At 34.8% G+C, this 17,398-nt stretch overlaps 1 protein-coding gene across 10 annotated transcripts in view; it reads left to right on the forward strand.

The window, feature by feature from the left end:
• Window positions 1-306: 306 nt before the first annotated feature.
• TBC1D32 (TBC1 domain family member 32) overlaps window positions 307-17,398 on the forward strand; it is a 78,880-nt gene continuing 61,788 nt past the window's right edge. For 2 of the 10 annotated variants that reach the window (XM_064649652.1, XM_064649653.1), the window contains exons 1-15: window positions 309-407; window positions 2,570-2,724; window positions 5,615-5,776; window positions 6,957-7,134; window positions 7,728-7,799; window positions 8,941-9,066; window positions 9,938-10,016; window positions 10,148-10,248; window positions 10,335-10,396; window positions 10,873-11,017; window positions 11,728-11,787; window positions 13,644-13,743; window positions 14,015-14,152; window positions 15,543-15,635; window positions 15,879-16,021. In XM_064649652.1, coding sequence (XP_064505722.1) covers window positions 339-407; window positions 2,570-2,724; window positions 5,615-5,776; window positions 6,957-7,134; window positions 7,728-7,799; window positions 8,941-9,066; window positions 9,938-10,016; window positions 10,148-10,248; window positions 10,335-10,396; window positions 10,873-11,017; window positions 11,728-11,787; window positions 13,644-13,743; window positions 14,015-14,152; window positions 15,543-15,635; window positions 15,879-16,021 — 1,683 coding nt within the window. In that variant the 5' untranslated portion in view covers window positions 309-338. Of the gene's footprint in view, window positions 408-430; window positions 1,386-2,569; window positions 2,725-5,614; window positions 5,777-6,956; window positions 7,135-7,727; window positions 7,800-8,940; window positions 9,067-9,937; window positions 10,017-10,147; window positions 10,249-10,334; window positions 10,397-10,872; window positions 11,018-11,727; window positions 11,788-13,643; window positions 13,744-14,014; window positions 14,153-15,542; window positions 15,636-15,878; window positions 16,022-17,398 lie in introns of those variants that run through there. The other 8 variants (XM_064649660.1, XM_064649659.1, XM_064649662.1 and 5 more) reach the window with 8 other exon arrangements.

Consider the following 17,398-nt stretch of genomic DNA (forward strand, 5'->3'; position numbering starts at 1 on the left):
AGTTATAGAGCACCGAAAAATACCTCGCCATTCATTATTTTATTTATTGTTACAATCTGCTTCCCTGCTGATAAAAACTGGGAATAACAGCATGACTGTATTCCTTCGATTTCAGCGGAAAACCTGGGGGCCACCACGGACTGGACAGACAGGAGCCCTGACACACCAGCCTGGAGACAGGGAGGTCCATGTTATCAGCAACTGAGTGCGTGGGGAGTCCCTTATGGATAAACGTATCCCAGATCCACAACTTTACCGAGCCCCTCAAAGCGACGCGCCGCAGCAGCAGCGCCCTCCCGCCCCCGGCGGCGGGAGCGGGCGGGCTGCGGCCTCTCGCGATGTTACCAGGGGTCCTGCGAGACTCGGAAGCGGCCGCCGCCGTTGCCAAGGGCTGCCGCCGCCGCGAGGTGATTCCCGCCGGGAAGGGGGCAGGGAGCCGTGCAGGGAGCCGGGCAGAGGCAGGGAGCCGGGCAGGGGCGCGCAAGGCGATACCCCGGAGTCTGGGCGGAACCAGGAGTGCGGGGCTCCCGGGGCGGGGGAGCGCGGCGCGGACGGCGGACAGCCGAGGCGCCCGGACAGAGCCCGACCGCGCCGTCAGCGACGGCGTGACAGGAGCACCTGGCCAGGTTTAGCTTGTGCCGACGCTTTTGAAAGAGACCAGCTGCTCTGCTCGTACGTGGGTTGCCCTAAGAATGCTGGTCGCTGCCCAGAACTGGTGCGCAGCTGAGTGACCGGCAATAAAGCTCGAGAGGGGGTAGGAATTCTCTCGCGCTGCTCATATTCTGGGAACTGCTGTCCTTGGTTTGTTGCTAAAATTGCCACTCCTTTTTTTCGTTGCCCTACTCAAGCAAAGGCTTGTGTAAGGATAAACGGGCCGCTTCTGGATCGTCCCGTGGGCTGGAGGGCGGGATTTGCAGTTGTGCGGCAGTGCCGGCAAAATGAGTTTGACCTTGAAAAGACTACCTAAACTGGGTTTTGGGTAAGGTTTTTTTAGGGAGAAAACCATCATTTAAACGTTGCCAGGAAACTGAATGGGGGATGTGCCTGCTGGGGAAAAAAAAAAAAAAAAGCAAAGCAAACACCAGAAAACCAAACACAACAAACCACTTTACGAAAGTAAGATAAGTATCTCTGTTAGTGATTACATAAGTCAAGAGTTTTTAAAGAAGATATTCTCTTGATTTGTCTCTATGAAAAAATTTCAGTGGGGCTTTGCCCCGACTGCTTTCTAGTATCTGGATAATTTGTACTTTTAAAAATGCCTATTTATACCAGAATACTAAGTGATTTTTTTACCCCAGGGGATTAGGATATTATCCAATATTAAGGTTTATATAGACTATATCCTGAGATTCTAATTTATAAGAGGACAGCAAATCAAGGGGGTAAGTATATTACAAGGGATTTGCAGTGTTTTGTTTGTTTGTTCTGAATTTAGTTTAATGCTATTTTTGGTAAGATGATTGAGTTAATATTGAATTATATTTGATCAAAATAAAATGTTCAGCAACTGCACTACTTGTTACAGAGGACTGCTAAGTTGGTGAACTATTACTTTTTATAAGAGGTAACTCCACCAGCTGGTGCTATATGGCTTTGGGTTGGGGTTTTTTTGTTTTTTTGGGGAGGGGTTTGTGTGTATATTGTTTATTCACAGGTGCTTAGAAAGTCTTTGATTTCTTAATTAAAAAAAAAGTCAAAGGTCTCTACTAGAAACATATAAGTTAGAACTCCCACTGAGGGTTGAAAGTCTTCATTGGCATATAATGATGTTTAAGCCCTTAATTTTGGTTAATTAATTAATCAAGATCAAAATCGAGCTTTTGTCTTTTTTTTTTGCAACCCTTGAGAATTTAACTGATTGTCTTCTGGACTTGACAGATGTTTCCATTTTCTCACTGTTTCTGCTCCTCCCAGTTTTTCCCAGTAGATGAAGTTTAATTTGACAGAACTCTGTCAGGTCACTGCAGATGATTACCACAGGGTAGTTAAACAGGTCTGATAATTCCACCTGCCCTTTCAGAAGCTGACAGCACTTTCAATCATGGACACGGCAACAGCTCTGAATAGAGGGATCCAAAAATCAGAACTGGATGAGAAGCAGCTGAGAGACTTGTAGAGTTTTCTTATTAAGATACAGTCATTACTCCTGTAAAACTCTCCCTCCTTTTTATTTTTTTAGCCTACAATGTACTCTTGTGACTATTTGATGGGCAAGTCCTCAAGCAACTACAAATAGGAGTATTCAGACTTTTCTTAATGTGATATTTCTTTTAAGAATATTGTGCTACAATTTCAGGAGTTTCATTAAATTTGATTATTTTGATTATTTTGTTTTGTGTGAAGTTTTCCTCTCTGATCGTGTGTTTTGGTAGAAAATCTCATGTTTTGATTGTTTTGTTTTGTGTGAAGTTTTCCTCTCTGATCGTGTGTTTTGGTAGAAAATCTCATGTTGTTGATAATAGGAAAAAATTGGTAGTTTAAGGGAACTGTGCTTTTCTTAGCATCTTGAGGAGAGGAAAACCCCTAAACTATGAGCGCTTGTTATTCTTCTATTTGTTTTCTACAGATGTCTCACTTTACAAGTGAAGATGAAGCTCTATTACAGTCTATGCTTAGACAGTTGCTGCAGAGCATAAAGGAAAAAATTACTGGAGCCCCATCAGTAGAATGTGCAGAAGAGATTCTCCTGCATTTGGAGGAAACGGATGAGAATTTTCACAAGTAAAATATTTTTGCTCTTTTTAGTTTTTTGAAGAAGGTGATATGTGCTAAACTATATTATTCGTGGGAAACGTCTGCATTTCATATTGCTTTGCAAATATGTATATATTTATATATACAGATATTCCTGTCAATAATCAACTCTCAGATGATGCTAATTTAGAGAATAAAATTAATTTTGCCATTTTTCTGGTTTGCATTTTTTTCCTCCACTCTTGGTAATATATGTTAACTGTAACAGTAATTTATGAGCTGTTTATGAGAGAGGAATTTACAAAACTACCAAGCAGTCAAATGATGCATGTACACATGTAATCTATTAAATGTGCACATGAAGAGGAGCAAGAAGAAATCCTCACTGAAGGCTGTCAGTGTTTTTGACACTTGCTAGACAATATAATCTTGTTTTTCAAAATAAAGTAAATTTTCAGAAGACTGTTTGGCTTTCATATTTGATTGTTCCGTCTGGCCTATATTACTGAACATGTTAATTTTATCATGTATATCATGAACATGTTTGTCTTATCTTGAACTTATCATGAACTGAACATGTTTATCTTATCTTGTTATTCTTTTAATTTATGTTTTAAATAAAGCAGAAATGTATCCTCATCACACTTCTGTTAAATCAGACTTGACAGTATGACCTCACTTACATGGGATCTAGATTTCTGGAGCGCACACTCCTCTTTCTGTGATGTTCTAACTTGATTATTTTTTTACTACATCGGAGATTTTCAGTATGCATTTTATGACAAGCTAAGAGACTATCGAGCTGAAATGATGTTGAAGACATTTTAATAAGGCCCAGAGCTCTGAGATGTGACGGCTTCTGAAAAAGCTCGTTCCCTGACAGTTTTTTTCAGAAGTGGCACTACCTTCATTCTCTTAAATTTATGTAGTTTTTAACATTCCTTTGTCAGTGGTAGAAGTTCGATAAAAGTAAATAAATGAAATAGAACTAGAGATTATCTAAAATTTCACTATAACTTTAAACCTTTGAAACTTGTGTGCATTCTGAAGATTCTTTAAAACGTATTTTAGCTCAATTTTAATTTGTATTACAAATTGTATTGGGTGATGCTTCTGTTGGCACTCTTGTGAATTTTGAGCACCAGGTTCCTGGGTGACAAGCGTGAGAGTAAAAGGACTTGGTTATAAACACATCAAAGATGATGCTAATTGAAAGTTACGTGTAATTTTGAAAGAAAAACATTTTTCCTTAAAAGAAGATATGTAAAATAAAAAAGCTCAAACAACAAAAAACCTATGAAATTACTTCTGTCAATGTTTCTTCTGAGAACGTAATAGGAGAATAGCCAGGTTGAGGGAGTAAATTCTACAGCTGGTGGAAACGGTGCCTATATAGCTTTTTACTTTAGAACAGTGAAACCATGACATCCATTACTTTTTTCTTATATGTTTATATTCTTATATTCTTATATGGAGGTCCTAAAGATATTTTCTTTTCATGAGAATGGTTTTATGTTACATTTAATGGAAAATCAAATGATGCTTTCAATGCAGACCATGAGCGTTACTCTTTGGTGCTGGAATATTTCTGGGGGTATTCTTGTCTCGTTCATCACCCACAGCAGTGCAGATTGGTTTTCACAGAAGGTCAGAGAAGTTCTATGGTGCTTTCTTAGTGAGGCCATTAAGAAATTTTCTCCTTGACCCTTAACGCATCCACCAAGTCTGCAAGCTCCTTGTTAGTACTGTGTGCTTTTGGTCTGTCCAATACTCTAGTTCAGCTTAGCATTTTGATCAGCATTGTTTCTGCTTCATGGTTATTTTGCCTCAGTAATTTTACCAGATTTTGAGGCCTTACTTTATCCTTTGTTCCCACTTAGATGTAGAAAAGACAGAAATTCAAGATCCTCAGAAAACTAATAAAAAGGAAAATTGAATTGAGGATTTTAAACTATATAAGTAGCATATTTTCTGTTAGATTAGGGGTTTTTTAACACCAACCCTCATCATACTTCCTTTGTAAGCCCCACCAGATAAGTCTGACTTGATTCTGCATGTGAAGAAGGAGATCTGTCATTGCTGTAACACTGAATTGTTACAAAATATTTTTAAGGAGGAAGAATGATACAGAAGATCTAGACTAGGACATCAAGAAGACATAAACTTAGTGGCATGAATAATGATGTGATTGCTCTGTATTTCGGAGTGCAGCAGTCACTGCAAAAACATATACCCTGTTGCAATACCTATAGCTAATACCGAGATGGAGGACTCAGGGAGAGTCTTTAGTTGGAAATCCAATTCTGATTATTCATTCTTGTTTTCACAAGTTTCTGTGAGCATCTGATCATAAGAGTCCATAAGAGTGCTAATTTCCTTACGTAATCACAGATGGCAGTTTTGTAAGTTTGACTGAGATCTTTTGCATACTGTTAAGACATGTAGAATTTCATAAGCCTTAGATATGCTTATCTGCTCTAATTCATAAACTGAGTTTTCTGTGTTTCCTTTAATCTTGTGTGCATAACACATAAATAATAATACCAGAGAGTTATACTGAAGGACAGTGATATGTTCAGGATGCTCCAAGTAATGTTTCCTTTGGAATTTTAAATTTGAAATTTCTTGATATTCTGTGATTTTTGTCTACAAAACCTTACTCTTCTTTCTGAGTGGACTTTTACTATTTGATATTGTTTCTTCCTGCAATATGCTGGTAATTACCATATTGAAGAAACTCAGACTTTAATGTGTTTTTATTCACTGTTGAAGTGTACTTCTATGCAAGTCATAACCTTTGCCTTGAAGTAACAGGTCTGCTAAGAGAGGAGATAGTGAATGTTGGTATCATGTTGAAAATATTTCACGGTAAAGTCAAGGATACCTGTTACATTATAATTTTGTGTATTTCTTGCAGCTATGAGTTTGTGAAATACCTTAGACAGTATATAAAAAATACTGTGGGACCTGTGATTGAAGAAGAAACAGAAAAATATACTTCTGCTCAAAATCAGAGTGAAATATCTGGCTATGACACACTTGTCCAACATCTTACTAAGAAGACCCGTGAATCAAAAGAGTGAGTATATACATGTAATTCACAACTCTCTTTCTTCTTGGTCCTAGTCATCCTTTCTCTTTTCCATACTCATTTTGAAAAAATAAAATCTGAACCAGTAATTCTGAACCTGTAACAAAAGTCAGTGGTAAGCAGTTCAGATATTCCCACCTTACGTTCCAATTTGTCACACTTAGTCTCATCCTGGAATTAAGGTTATGAACTATTTCATAAAAACACTGATAGCAAATATGTGAAGTTTTTGTGGCATTTAAGATTTTAATATCAGTGGTCATTTTTATGTGTTGCAGAGGAAGAAAACAAAAAAACAAGGCTTTTACTTTCACCTGGAAAATAGATCTTAGGGTGACTGTTTTTCAGATTACACTGTTTGTATCATTTTGTTTCAAGGATCAGGACCTTAGAGTTCTTGTGCTCATTAAAATTGGTAAAAGAAACTCCAGTGAACTAAATATGTCTGTATCTCATATTTTTAATTTGACAGGAGGATATTAAAGCACAATATGATAATTCATATTTTTGATGACTGGAATAAGTAAAAATAGCCTTAAAGTAAACAAATAATTTGAAATAAAATATCAACATTTTACAATAGGATGTTTTCCTGAAGCATTTTTTATTTTGAATTGTTTCCCTGTGGATATTATTCAATTTATGTAAGTTAGAAAACCCCTGGTTTTGTTGAAAGAAAATTATTTTGTGTGCGTGTCCTGTACTCAAGATCTTGAATCAGGATGATGAGTTCTCTTCTACTGAGTCTGCTTTGGGGTTATAGCAGAACTAAAATTGGATGTTGAAACTAGAAGAAACATAAACAGTAACAAAAATGAGAACTGTCCTGTTTTCTCAGGGACAGGTCCTCCCTTTTGGTGGATTTACATTGTTCTTTCTTAACATCCCAGAACAGAATTATACTAGTGGTATTTCATTGAATGGTTTTAGAAGGACAAAAAAAGGAATTTTATTATAATTTTAAGATACAGTTATCTGAAACATCTAAGGTACATACATATTTTGTTGCACATTTTGGATTTGCAGTTGGTATTCATTAATTACTGTAAATTCAGTGAGTTTAGGTCCAATTAGCTTTGTGTCATATTCAGTTATTTATGATTTAGCAATTTTTTTTTACATAGTGATTTTTATGTTCTTTAATATTAAAATCATCTTTGCTTTGAAGATACCGAGAAATGATGCATGCTTTGAAGAATGTCATGATGGTTGTGGTAGAATCTTTGATTAACAAATTTGAAGAAGATCGGATGCATAATAAAGAGCTGGATAGTAAAACAAAGAAAGAACGTCAGAGTGGCTATTTCACAGACAACTGTTCTGACAGTGACTCCTCGTTCAACCAAGTACAGTGTGTTTTCTCTCTTTGTTATGAAATAAGCATGGTACTGCTAAACTGAGTGGAGATTGAGAACAGCCTTAGAAAAAGATTCATTCTTCCTATCTTCCAAGTTACCTTTCTTTCACTTGCCAACTAACCTTTAGGCAGCATATGCTAGATAAGGTTAATATGATGGCTATCTGCTTTGCAGTACCTATCCAAGTATTGTATAGCAAAAGATAAATTAATGGTAAATGCACTGTTATCTAACTTTTTGTTCATTTAGTTTAGGAACCAAATTACATGCTGTTCATTTCCAGATTACTGCACTATGCTATATTGCTTATTGAATAAATTATTGTAAGGGATTTTATGAAGATACAGGAAACTTTGAGTAAAGCAAAGCAAAATGTGTAATGCTAATTTCACTGTGGTAAATTTAAGTTTGGGCAAACAGCAGAAAACATTTTGAATGTTGACTTTATTGTTAAGTTACTAAAAATGTTGAAGTTCTAATTATTAAAAGTAAATTAGGTATCAGGAAGACTGATGATTTTAATCTTCTGCTGTTCAGTTTAATAAAATATATTGATGATCATTTTATAATGTGTGTTGCAGAGTTATGCGTTCATGAGTCAAGAACAATTGCAGCTGCTCACAGAAAGGCTTGACCCTATTCAGCCTAAGGAAGTGAGTTTAGAAGCAAAATGAAATGTTAATACAAATGAATGTTTATGGCATATTGGAGAACAGACTGTATGTACATAAGAGTTGCTGTGTTAATAAGTGGAAACTGTTGGTTCATGTATCTTGGCTTCAGTGCAGCAATTGCTCTGCAGTGCAGTATTTCATTGTTTGTAGCTGTGTGGTTCAAAAAGTAGTGTTGCAGCAGGTATCTATTTTTTTTAGAAGTTTATGTACTATAGATTTGCATTTTTAATTTGAAAAAAGTTGTTCTGTGAGAAATAAAGTTTGTCCTGTATATGTGTCCCTTGCCCTTCTTGGTAACTTCTGTACTGCCCTTTGAGTTACCCCTATCACAAGAGAGAGATGCCTGCTGATTTGCCAACGAGCTACTGCCAGATGGAATGTATAAAGTCCAAGTTAGGTTTGCTTTCCTGTCAGTGGCAGTATTAATTTGTGTCTCTAACCAGCAATCAGCACCAGCTGCTGCTACTTTAGAAGCTTGGAGAGATACCAGTTTGAGCATGCTGTCTCAGTGTGGTTTGTTTGGGATTGTCTGGCAGTTGAAAAAAGCATAGTAGGTAGGAACTGGTATAAACATTGTGATTGAGTTTTATTAGAAAGCCAGGTGAAAAGTCTGATGCTATTAAATATTGTTAAAATTTCCTGTAGTTTGTTTTAGTAAGATGAAATAGATTACTAGAGATTACAGTTGTCTGTGAATAGAACCGTGAAAAGTTACTTAAAAATATTTAGAATACAATACTGATGAAAATTCAGCAGTAAAAATAATGTCTAATAAGGGTAAGTGTCCACTTCCCTTAACTGACAGATTTAGGCAGCTGTATCCTCTGATAACAAAATATTTGATTACAAGAAGAAAGTAGAACATAAACCTTGCATCCAGTATTGAAAACCTATTTAAACTGGTTTTGTTGCTTCTCCAAATACATGTTTTTTCCCCTCAGTGATGTAGTGTTTTGTCTAAATGACCATAAAAAGTATAGCAGAAGATAAGTACTCTAGAATTCCTTATCTACAGCCAGGGTCTGTTCCTTCTTTCGTTCCTATAAATTATATTGTAAATTATGTATTTGAGAGGTTGCTCTGAATGGACGTGTCGTGTTTGTCTTTTTGACCACTTCAGGTTCGACAAGAAGCATTGCAGATGCTGTGCTTTGCCCCCCCCTCCGATATACTGAGCTCTGAGAATTGGCCAAATCTGCGTAAGCATCTGACGATTTCTCTGTCGGATCCTGATGCAACGTTCAGTGTAAGCAAATGTTTTCTATATAGTTATCAGATATGTACCCATAGTAAAGAGTAATGAAGAGGTGTAAGAAGCTACATATGTATTACAAGTAGTCCAGCAGGGTCCCAAGACATTTTATTATTTGTGTATGGGTCACATAAACTACTTTTTTAAGTGAAAGAACTACATGATTCCAGTAAGTCTTGGTTTAAAGGATTGCAATAGGTTTTCAATAGAATATTTAGGCACTCATTTCCATATCTTTTAATGGGAATGAAGAGGTTTGATTTTCTTATAGCAAAAAGACATGTAAAAAATTGACAAAACTATTCTGTAAAACAGTTCATGTTAATATTTTCTGTTTAAGTCAGGCTTATGCTCTATGATGATGAGAAAATGATACATAGTAATATTACACAGGCACTGATAATGAAAAAAATGGCAGCTGCTTAAGCTGCTTTTAGATTATTTATTATGTCAATTAAAATTAGTTTCTTCTCTTTGAATTTTAAAATAATTACAAAATAGATAGGAAAGTTGCCCCAGCTGCTGTCATATATTTCTCTTTCAGCTTAGTTCTACAGTTTCTTTTAAAACAGTGCTAATTAAAAGTTTCTGAGGCGTAATGAAAAAGTAGAATAGCGTTCCTTGAGCTACTTTGTATCTCAGCGAGGCTTTGCATTGGTGCTGTCAGTTAAAGTATTTGAGTAAAATTTCCTTTGGACTGTGGGTACTTCTGTGATGTATATTTTTATAAAACATATTTAACATCTCTACAGATTTCTGAGTCATATGTAATATTAAGAACGATGCCAATGCATATTAATTATTTTGCAATTGTAGTACACAGTTACATGAGTATTTAATACATTGCTTGCTTTTTCACCCTTAGGAGAAAATTCTTAGGTTCTATGCAAAAACCTTTTCTTCTTCACCATTTAATATGACAAGAGAAGTCTATACAAGTTTAGGTATGTGCATTTAATTATATTTCAGACTTCATGACTCATGTAATTCCCAAAAATCAGTATAATACAGTCTGCTTTGTCACTGTTGTCATGGAGGTAAAGTGTTTTTTTCTTTTTTCTTTTTTCTTTTTTAGCAAGACACTTGGAGTTGTACTTTCTTTCTGGAGAACACTCTCTTCGTATTTCAGCTGGTCTGGATGTATCTAACACAGATATAAATCGTTTACTTAAAAAGGTATAAATGAACTTTCTGTACCTTTTTTATCATTACTGAAACATCATGCAATACTTATTTTTTAATTTTAATCATTATGTTTTCAGGTTCGCCTTTTAAATGAGTACCAAAAGGAAGCACCATCTTCCTGGATTCGGCATCCAGAAAAGTATGTTACCTTCAAAACCATGTAACTGTTTCTTAATTTAATCATTTTTGACATATAATTAGACGCATGTAATTTTAGCAAAGTGTTGATTACAGGATGCACAATGGCTGGTCAGTGACAGTAGGGGAAATAAAAATATAGAGTGGGAAAATTAGAATAGGGAAGTTGCATAGTAGTCATATTAAGCTGCTGACTTAGCTTTTGAAGTGTTCTATGTACTTCTGAGCAAAAAACTAATGTGGATGTTTTAAAAGTAACAAGAGTAATATTTAGCACTTACAAAAGATGTAATAATTTAGATTATACATGCATGTTAGTTTTATTTATGGTACTACAAAGAATTAATATCCCTACAAGATAAAGTTAATATTGTTGATATTTATGATTTACATAAGGTTTTACAAGAAGTTTGTCCTGAATATTACTGGTGAAAAGACTTAATTTTTGGTTTCATTTTTTCCTATTTGTGTCATAAGGTACATGGAAGATGTAGTGGAGAGTACCTTGTCACTTTTGTCAGTAAAACACGAGCCTAATCATCCTGCCTGTCCAGATTTTTTGGGTCCCATGTACTTCTTAGCTCTGCTAGATATCAAAGCAGTATGGTTTAAAAAGTGGACGGTAAGCAAAAAATCTCCAACTTAACAACTTTTTAATGTCTAACATATATTTTGACAAGTCTGAGTTATGACATCACAGACCTATTGTGTCCTATAACAACTTATACCAAGAACTGTAATTAAGAAAGTCTGAGGTTTTTTTCGACATTATTTCCACTGCTTTTTAATATTACTCTGTCCCTCAATTTTTGTTCAGTTACCAATTTGCACAGAATTTCTGAGTATTTCTTGTGCTTTCAGTCCCTTTAGTATAATTGACTGACAACCATCAAAGGATACAAGTAGTTTTCTGAAAGAAGTGATGAGCAGGAAAGTGCAGTTATATATGACACACTACACACAACTTGCTAACTTCCAGTGGGCACTGGAGCTTTTTGCAGCCTACCATGTGTAAACTTATAATTTAGGATTTACATGGGAATGTCAAAACACGTAGTTTAGCATTTCAGTAGTTATTGGTTTTCTGTTTTACTGAATGTTCTACTACACTTTTTTCTAATGTCATAATTTTTTTTGTCATCTGAAATGAACTGCAAACAAAAGTCTCAGTTGAGTATAATACTGATTTACATGAGCTGGAGTTCAATACATTGAGTATGTATTGTGCACAGGATCCCTAATAGAAAAGAATCAGAGATCAAAATGTCTGCTTTTTTGTTTAAAAAGCAAAACATGTTTGCAGTTGACATTACATCTTCTTTGTCATTTAAGCATGCATATTACAGCAGAAGAGTGGTACTTAGGCTTTTGGAAAAGAAATATAAATCCTTGGTAAGTACTTCTCTTAATATATTTTATTGATTATATATTCTATATACAGAATATATTTTATAAATATAAATTTTATAAATATAAATATATATAAATATTTATAAATTTTATAAATATAAATTTTATAAATAAAATTTATTGATAGAACAAGGAGTAATGGCTTCAAACTGTAAGAGGGTAGATTTAAATTAGTTATTAGGAAGAACTTCTTTGCTGTGATGGTGAGGAGGTACTGGAACAGGTTGCCCAGAGAAGCTGTAAATGTCCCATCCCTAGCAGTGTTCAAGGGCAGGTTGGATGGGGCTTTGAGCAACCTGGTCTAGTGAACAGTGTCCCTGTCCCTGCTCATGTGACAGTTTGGAACTAGGTGATTTTTAACATCCCTTCTGTCCCAGACCATTCAATAATTCTATGATTTAGCAAGGCAAATTTACTTGCAACTTACTCTTCTTTTACACAATGTGGTTGGAACAAACGTTTTTCCTTTTATTCTGTTCCATATTTGTCTTTCCTTAAATGAATGATTGCAAATGCAGAGAAGGGTATGTGACCAGCATATTTATATCAGGTGTTTAAGTAGGATTATTATTTATTTGTTTGTTATGTTTTTGTTATGTTGTATTCATATTTAGAATTATTGGAATTAGAGTTATTTCCAAAAATGCATAAAAATGGGAAATGGTGCATGAAAAAATATCATAAATACTCTGCTCTATTCGGATTTTTGATGGAAAGAGACTAAAAAAACCACAATTGTGTTCTTTGAGTTGTGATATGAAGCACTAAGGATTCAAAATGTCAGCAAGATAAATCAAAATGGGAAAATATATTCAGTAATATAGATGTTAATCCTGTGAAATATTTTGTATGGGCAGATCTCTACACTGGGATGGAAATGACTTTTTTTTCCAATATGACAAATATGGATACGAGATCCATTCGTATAGACAGGACTTTACCTATGTTTTGCAAAATCTTTTAATAGAAATGAAATATAATGTAAAACATATGGGACTGATAAAACCTTAAGATGGGAGAAGAGGATACAGACAACTGTAAAAGATCTTTATTTTGTTTATCTGTATGCATAGAACAGAGCATAGAATAAAGCATGTTCCATGCAACAAAGAGTTTATGATAGAAAGTCTATGAGCAGAGTAGTCTAATCTAATATATAAGCACAGGGTAAACATCTGATTAAGTTTGGTTTTTTTTCTTATTGTGCTTCTCTGTATATTTTACTTACACTTGTGAATAAATCTTGGCAGCTGGAAACTGTAATAAATGTAAGTGTTCTTCTCAGATCATAAGAAAACAGAAAAAATGAGCTTAATGCCATCTGGAACTAGAACAATATGCTTTGTGTTTCCTTGCTAAAACCATGCTTATAATTTTTAAACTTTTATATACCTTGGTAAGATTATAATGGTATGGTAATGATATGCCACTTCTGCAAAGATAAGTAATATCACTGTCAGCACCCAGCAACCAAACTTACAGTTTAGTAAGTGTATTCAAGGCAGAGTTTTTCTCTGTGGAAAATGAAAATCTTCCGTAGTAGTGACAATGTGGAAATCACAGATTGCCGTTGGCTTCTCAAACCACTTGCATATTCTCTGTACTCTTTTTCATAGATTGTCTTAATGCTTGTCATGTGATGATAATAATAATGTTAGTGTATTTTAATACTCTTTAAAATTTTGCCTCCTGGTGGCTAATCCATCCAAAGCACCGAAATATGAGGTCATTAAAGTGGATATTTAAGTTCTTGTGTTAAAGGACAGTACTTACGTAAAGAGAGAATGAGTTTATTGTAAAATATCAAGTAGTTTATTATTTTGTGCTTTATTCCACAGATTAATGCAGCTGTCCAGCAATGTTTTGATTATTTTGAATTTTGCAAGGCAGAAATTAATAAAAGTTCCAAAGTCAGTGGCTTCTTCCAGCAGCACTGCAGTGAGTATCTTTGTATGTCTCGCATAATATGCATATATATCCACATTCTTTAGGTCTTTGAGCGTGCTCCCTTGAGAGGAAGACATTGCGAACATTGTTTTTCTTCCCAAAATCTTATATGACTGTCTTTTGAGAGGACACTAGTAGCAGTGGTTAGTTACTTAAGCTGTCTTTATATATGAAATGATCCACTTGTGTTGCAGGTAGTAGCTAGGTACTGTGAAGGAAACTAAAAGAGTAAATTTCTAATTTTTTTGCTTTATTGTTAAAGGTGATAAGCAGAATTTTTCTTACACTGGACAAGAATTGCAGTACATCTATTTTGTTCATTCACTGTGCCTCTTAGGAAGATTGTTGATCTATAAGGAAGGCCAGAATCTCTTTCCAGTACAGCTGAAAAATAGAAAAGGTAAGGGGAGGGTTGAGGACAATGGAACCTGTTGAGAAACACTTCATCCATACTTGATATATGTTTTCATTCCAGTGTTGTGGACATTTGTAGAACAACAAATGTAGACAATTGTAGAACAACATTCTGTTCAATTTTGTGCCTGGAAACTTTCATAAAGTTGGTATAGGTAATTTTGAGCACCTACGTAGTTTTTTAATCTTTGATGGATGTGGTTGAGTAGATTGTTTATGTATTTAGTTTTAATTTATTTATATTAATATATTTAATATATTAATTTCATGTTGAAGGGCAGTTGAATCAGCGTGTAAGTGTGCATAATATTTCTGTCAAACCAGTTGATGTAATTGGTTGGAAGAGAGACATGTCCAGGGACCGAAACTGTTTTTCAAGTGTCAAACAAAATCAGTATTTCAAGCTAATTGCAAATTGAAAAGAAGTGCTCTGAGTTTAACCTATTAATTAAGATAAAATAATGGTAGAAGAATAGTTTGGTACCCATGGAGCAGAGTTGTTAATAAGGACAGAAGATATGAGATGGAAGAGCCCTCAGACATCCAAAAAGTCTACATAGAGTAATACGTTGTGCAAGTATGTGAGGGCACCTGTAGTATTCCGTTACTTTAGTATCTCTATTACTTCAGTGTAGAATTCAAAACTTGACTGGATACTAATTCTGAACCTTCCCTTTTGTCCCTCTGGTTTGAGGATCAGGACTTGATACATCCAGTGTAGAGCACTTATAAGAAACATCTGCTCACATAGGGCTTTTGTCGTTTATGGATTATCTGTATAACGCCATTCAAGCAGGGATCCGTGGATGGTGGTTGCTGCTTTTCTCTCCCCTACAAACGTAACAATCTTGCTATCTGTTTTCTTAATAGTGTCCTTCTCAGCTTTATAGATAGCAACTATTTATTCACAAGTTGTCTGATTTATTAACATTATTAGATTAAACCTGGAGCAATAGTTCCCAACTTGCGTTTAGCTACATTTGTTGGGTTTGTTTCAGACCTGAGAAGGAATTATCTGTCAGCCTGTCTTTTTTCCAGTTGTTTCAGCTAATCTAATAGTAAGATAATGCTTTTTTTCTACGGCCACCTATATTGACCATTCTCAAATATTGGCTGACATTTGTTTCAGTGAAAGACATTGTAAAATTTCACTTGGCTAAACTGAGAGCCAAGATCAAGGCTTGTAAGTTGATCATGAAATGCAATAGAGTCCCAGGGACATGCATGTCCTTTGCTTTATTACTTGTACATAGCTGATTTCCTCAATACAGCAAAGCATTCTTTACATATATTCACAAAATCCATTTTATGTGGAAAATTAAAGTTATACTTTAATTTGCAGATTAATTTCCTGTGATTTGTTTTTTTTTTAATAGATAGTGTATCCATTACCGATATGTTGGTGTTATTTACTCAGCTTATTTATTACTCTCCAAGTTACCCAAAGACAGCTTTGACAGCACATACAGGTAAATGCTTTTTTTTCATTATATGCTAATATATGTAATGAGTCATGGGATAACTTATTTTGCAATTTTTAATTTGTGTCTGTTATTTGTACAGATTTTTCTTTTCCTTTCCTTTCTTACCCTTCCTTCCTCCCTCTGTGTTAAATCAGTGCTTAACGAAATTGTAGTTCAGAAGCAACTACATAAACCATATAGATATTTGTGTAAGTTAAAATATAAATAAATATTTCTTGTGTTCACCAGACAGTTATTCTCCAGAAGGTCTTGTTATGGAGATTCTTCAGGTTTTTTGTGATCAAACAGGATGTGTGGCTGAATGTTTATATACAGATGCAGTGATAGATGCCCTACTTCATCCTGTTCAAAGTTTGCTGAGTGGCACAGAGGTTTGTAGTAATCTTCCAAGAAATTTTTACATCTATAGAATATTACCATTTTTCTGTGTAGATTTATTTACTCACGTGATATGGTAGCTTCTGTGGTATTTTTTGCATTAGCTATTGTGGTATGCATTAACTAGCTTAAGCTGTCATTATGATTGATCTGACAAACTTGGTTTTCTTCAAATCTTGTGAATGGTAGCAAAAATTGTACTGTAGTGAGACTGTACAAAAATATTGCTTAATTTTTTTTATTGGTTTTGGTTTTTCTTCTGTCATTTGCAATATTTCTTGGATAAATATTTGCTTTACCTGCTATTTGAAAGGCAACCTATTTTTATTTTTAAATTCAATTGGCAATTTGAAGTTGTGTTCTCAGTGAGTATTACATGTAAAATATTTAATTCTTTATGGGAAACTACTATTTTCTGAATTGATAAAAGGAAGAGGGTTTTTTTTTGTTCTTTTTTTTAAACTCTTCTGTAAGAATTATAAAAATATTGGGAAACATTGTCTGTCTGTAGGTGGTTGAAAATCTAGTTATAGTCTGTCTGTCCTGTTGCTTTTGTTTTGACTGAGATGATTTAATTGATCTAGGTGACTGTAAGTCTCAAGACAGGCTGTGGGTCTGAAATGCCCATGGAGGAGCCTGAGCTGTCTTACATGAAGAGACTTTAAAGAAATTATTGGCTAAGAAGTTTTGAATTTACGTCCTAAAACTCAGTTTGGGTCCTGAACTTAAATATCTCATCTAGGTTCTTAAAGTTGAATTTTGTCAGTATCCTTCTGCTGACTTTTTCAGTACAGTTTATTTTCCAGAACAGATTCTTCATATTAAATCCTGAAAATATTTTTACCCGTATAGAAATATTCTAGTGCTCTTTCAAAAGTGTAAACAACCAGTTACAAGTACATATTTTAAAGTATGTATTTCTCTAAATCTTAAAACCATAGTCCTGTAAAAACTTGATCATGCCAATAACGTAACTCTTCTGTGGGCTCTTCTGTGCTGAATACAGTAGCATGACTTATACGTTTTATATAAGGCTAACTGTGGATGCTTTTGCATGACTAACACTTAATGTTGTGTAGTTTTTAGTGTACATAGCAAAAACGTAGTGGAAATTTTTTTAAGTACAAAAATGACCAAGTCTGCATATGCTTTGAACATTGATATCTAAATCTGAAAACAGTACTAAGGCAATACTTTATTGATTTGCTGTCGTGGAGGCCTGTGCAATACCCCAGGCAGTCTTTGTGGTCACATGATATTCTAAAGTGTATACAACTCTTTTCTTCTTTGTTATACATTAGTAGTTAAAAATAAATTATCTCAACAATTAATATCTTCCCTTTTTTTTTTTGTTGTTGTTTCTGCTGTGC

Source organism: Pseudopipra pipra, chromosome 3 (genome assembly GCF_036250125.1).
Source record: "Pseudopipra pipra isolate bDixPip1 chromosome 3, bDixPip1.hap1, whole genome shotgun sequence".
NCBI classification, from domain to species: domain Eukaryota; kingdom Metazoa; phylum Chordata; class Aves; order Passeriformes; family Pipridae; genus Pseudopipra; species Pseudopipra pipra.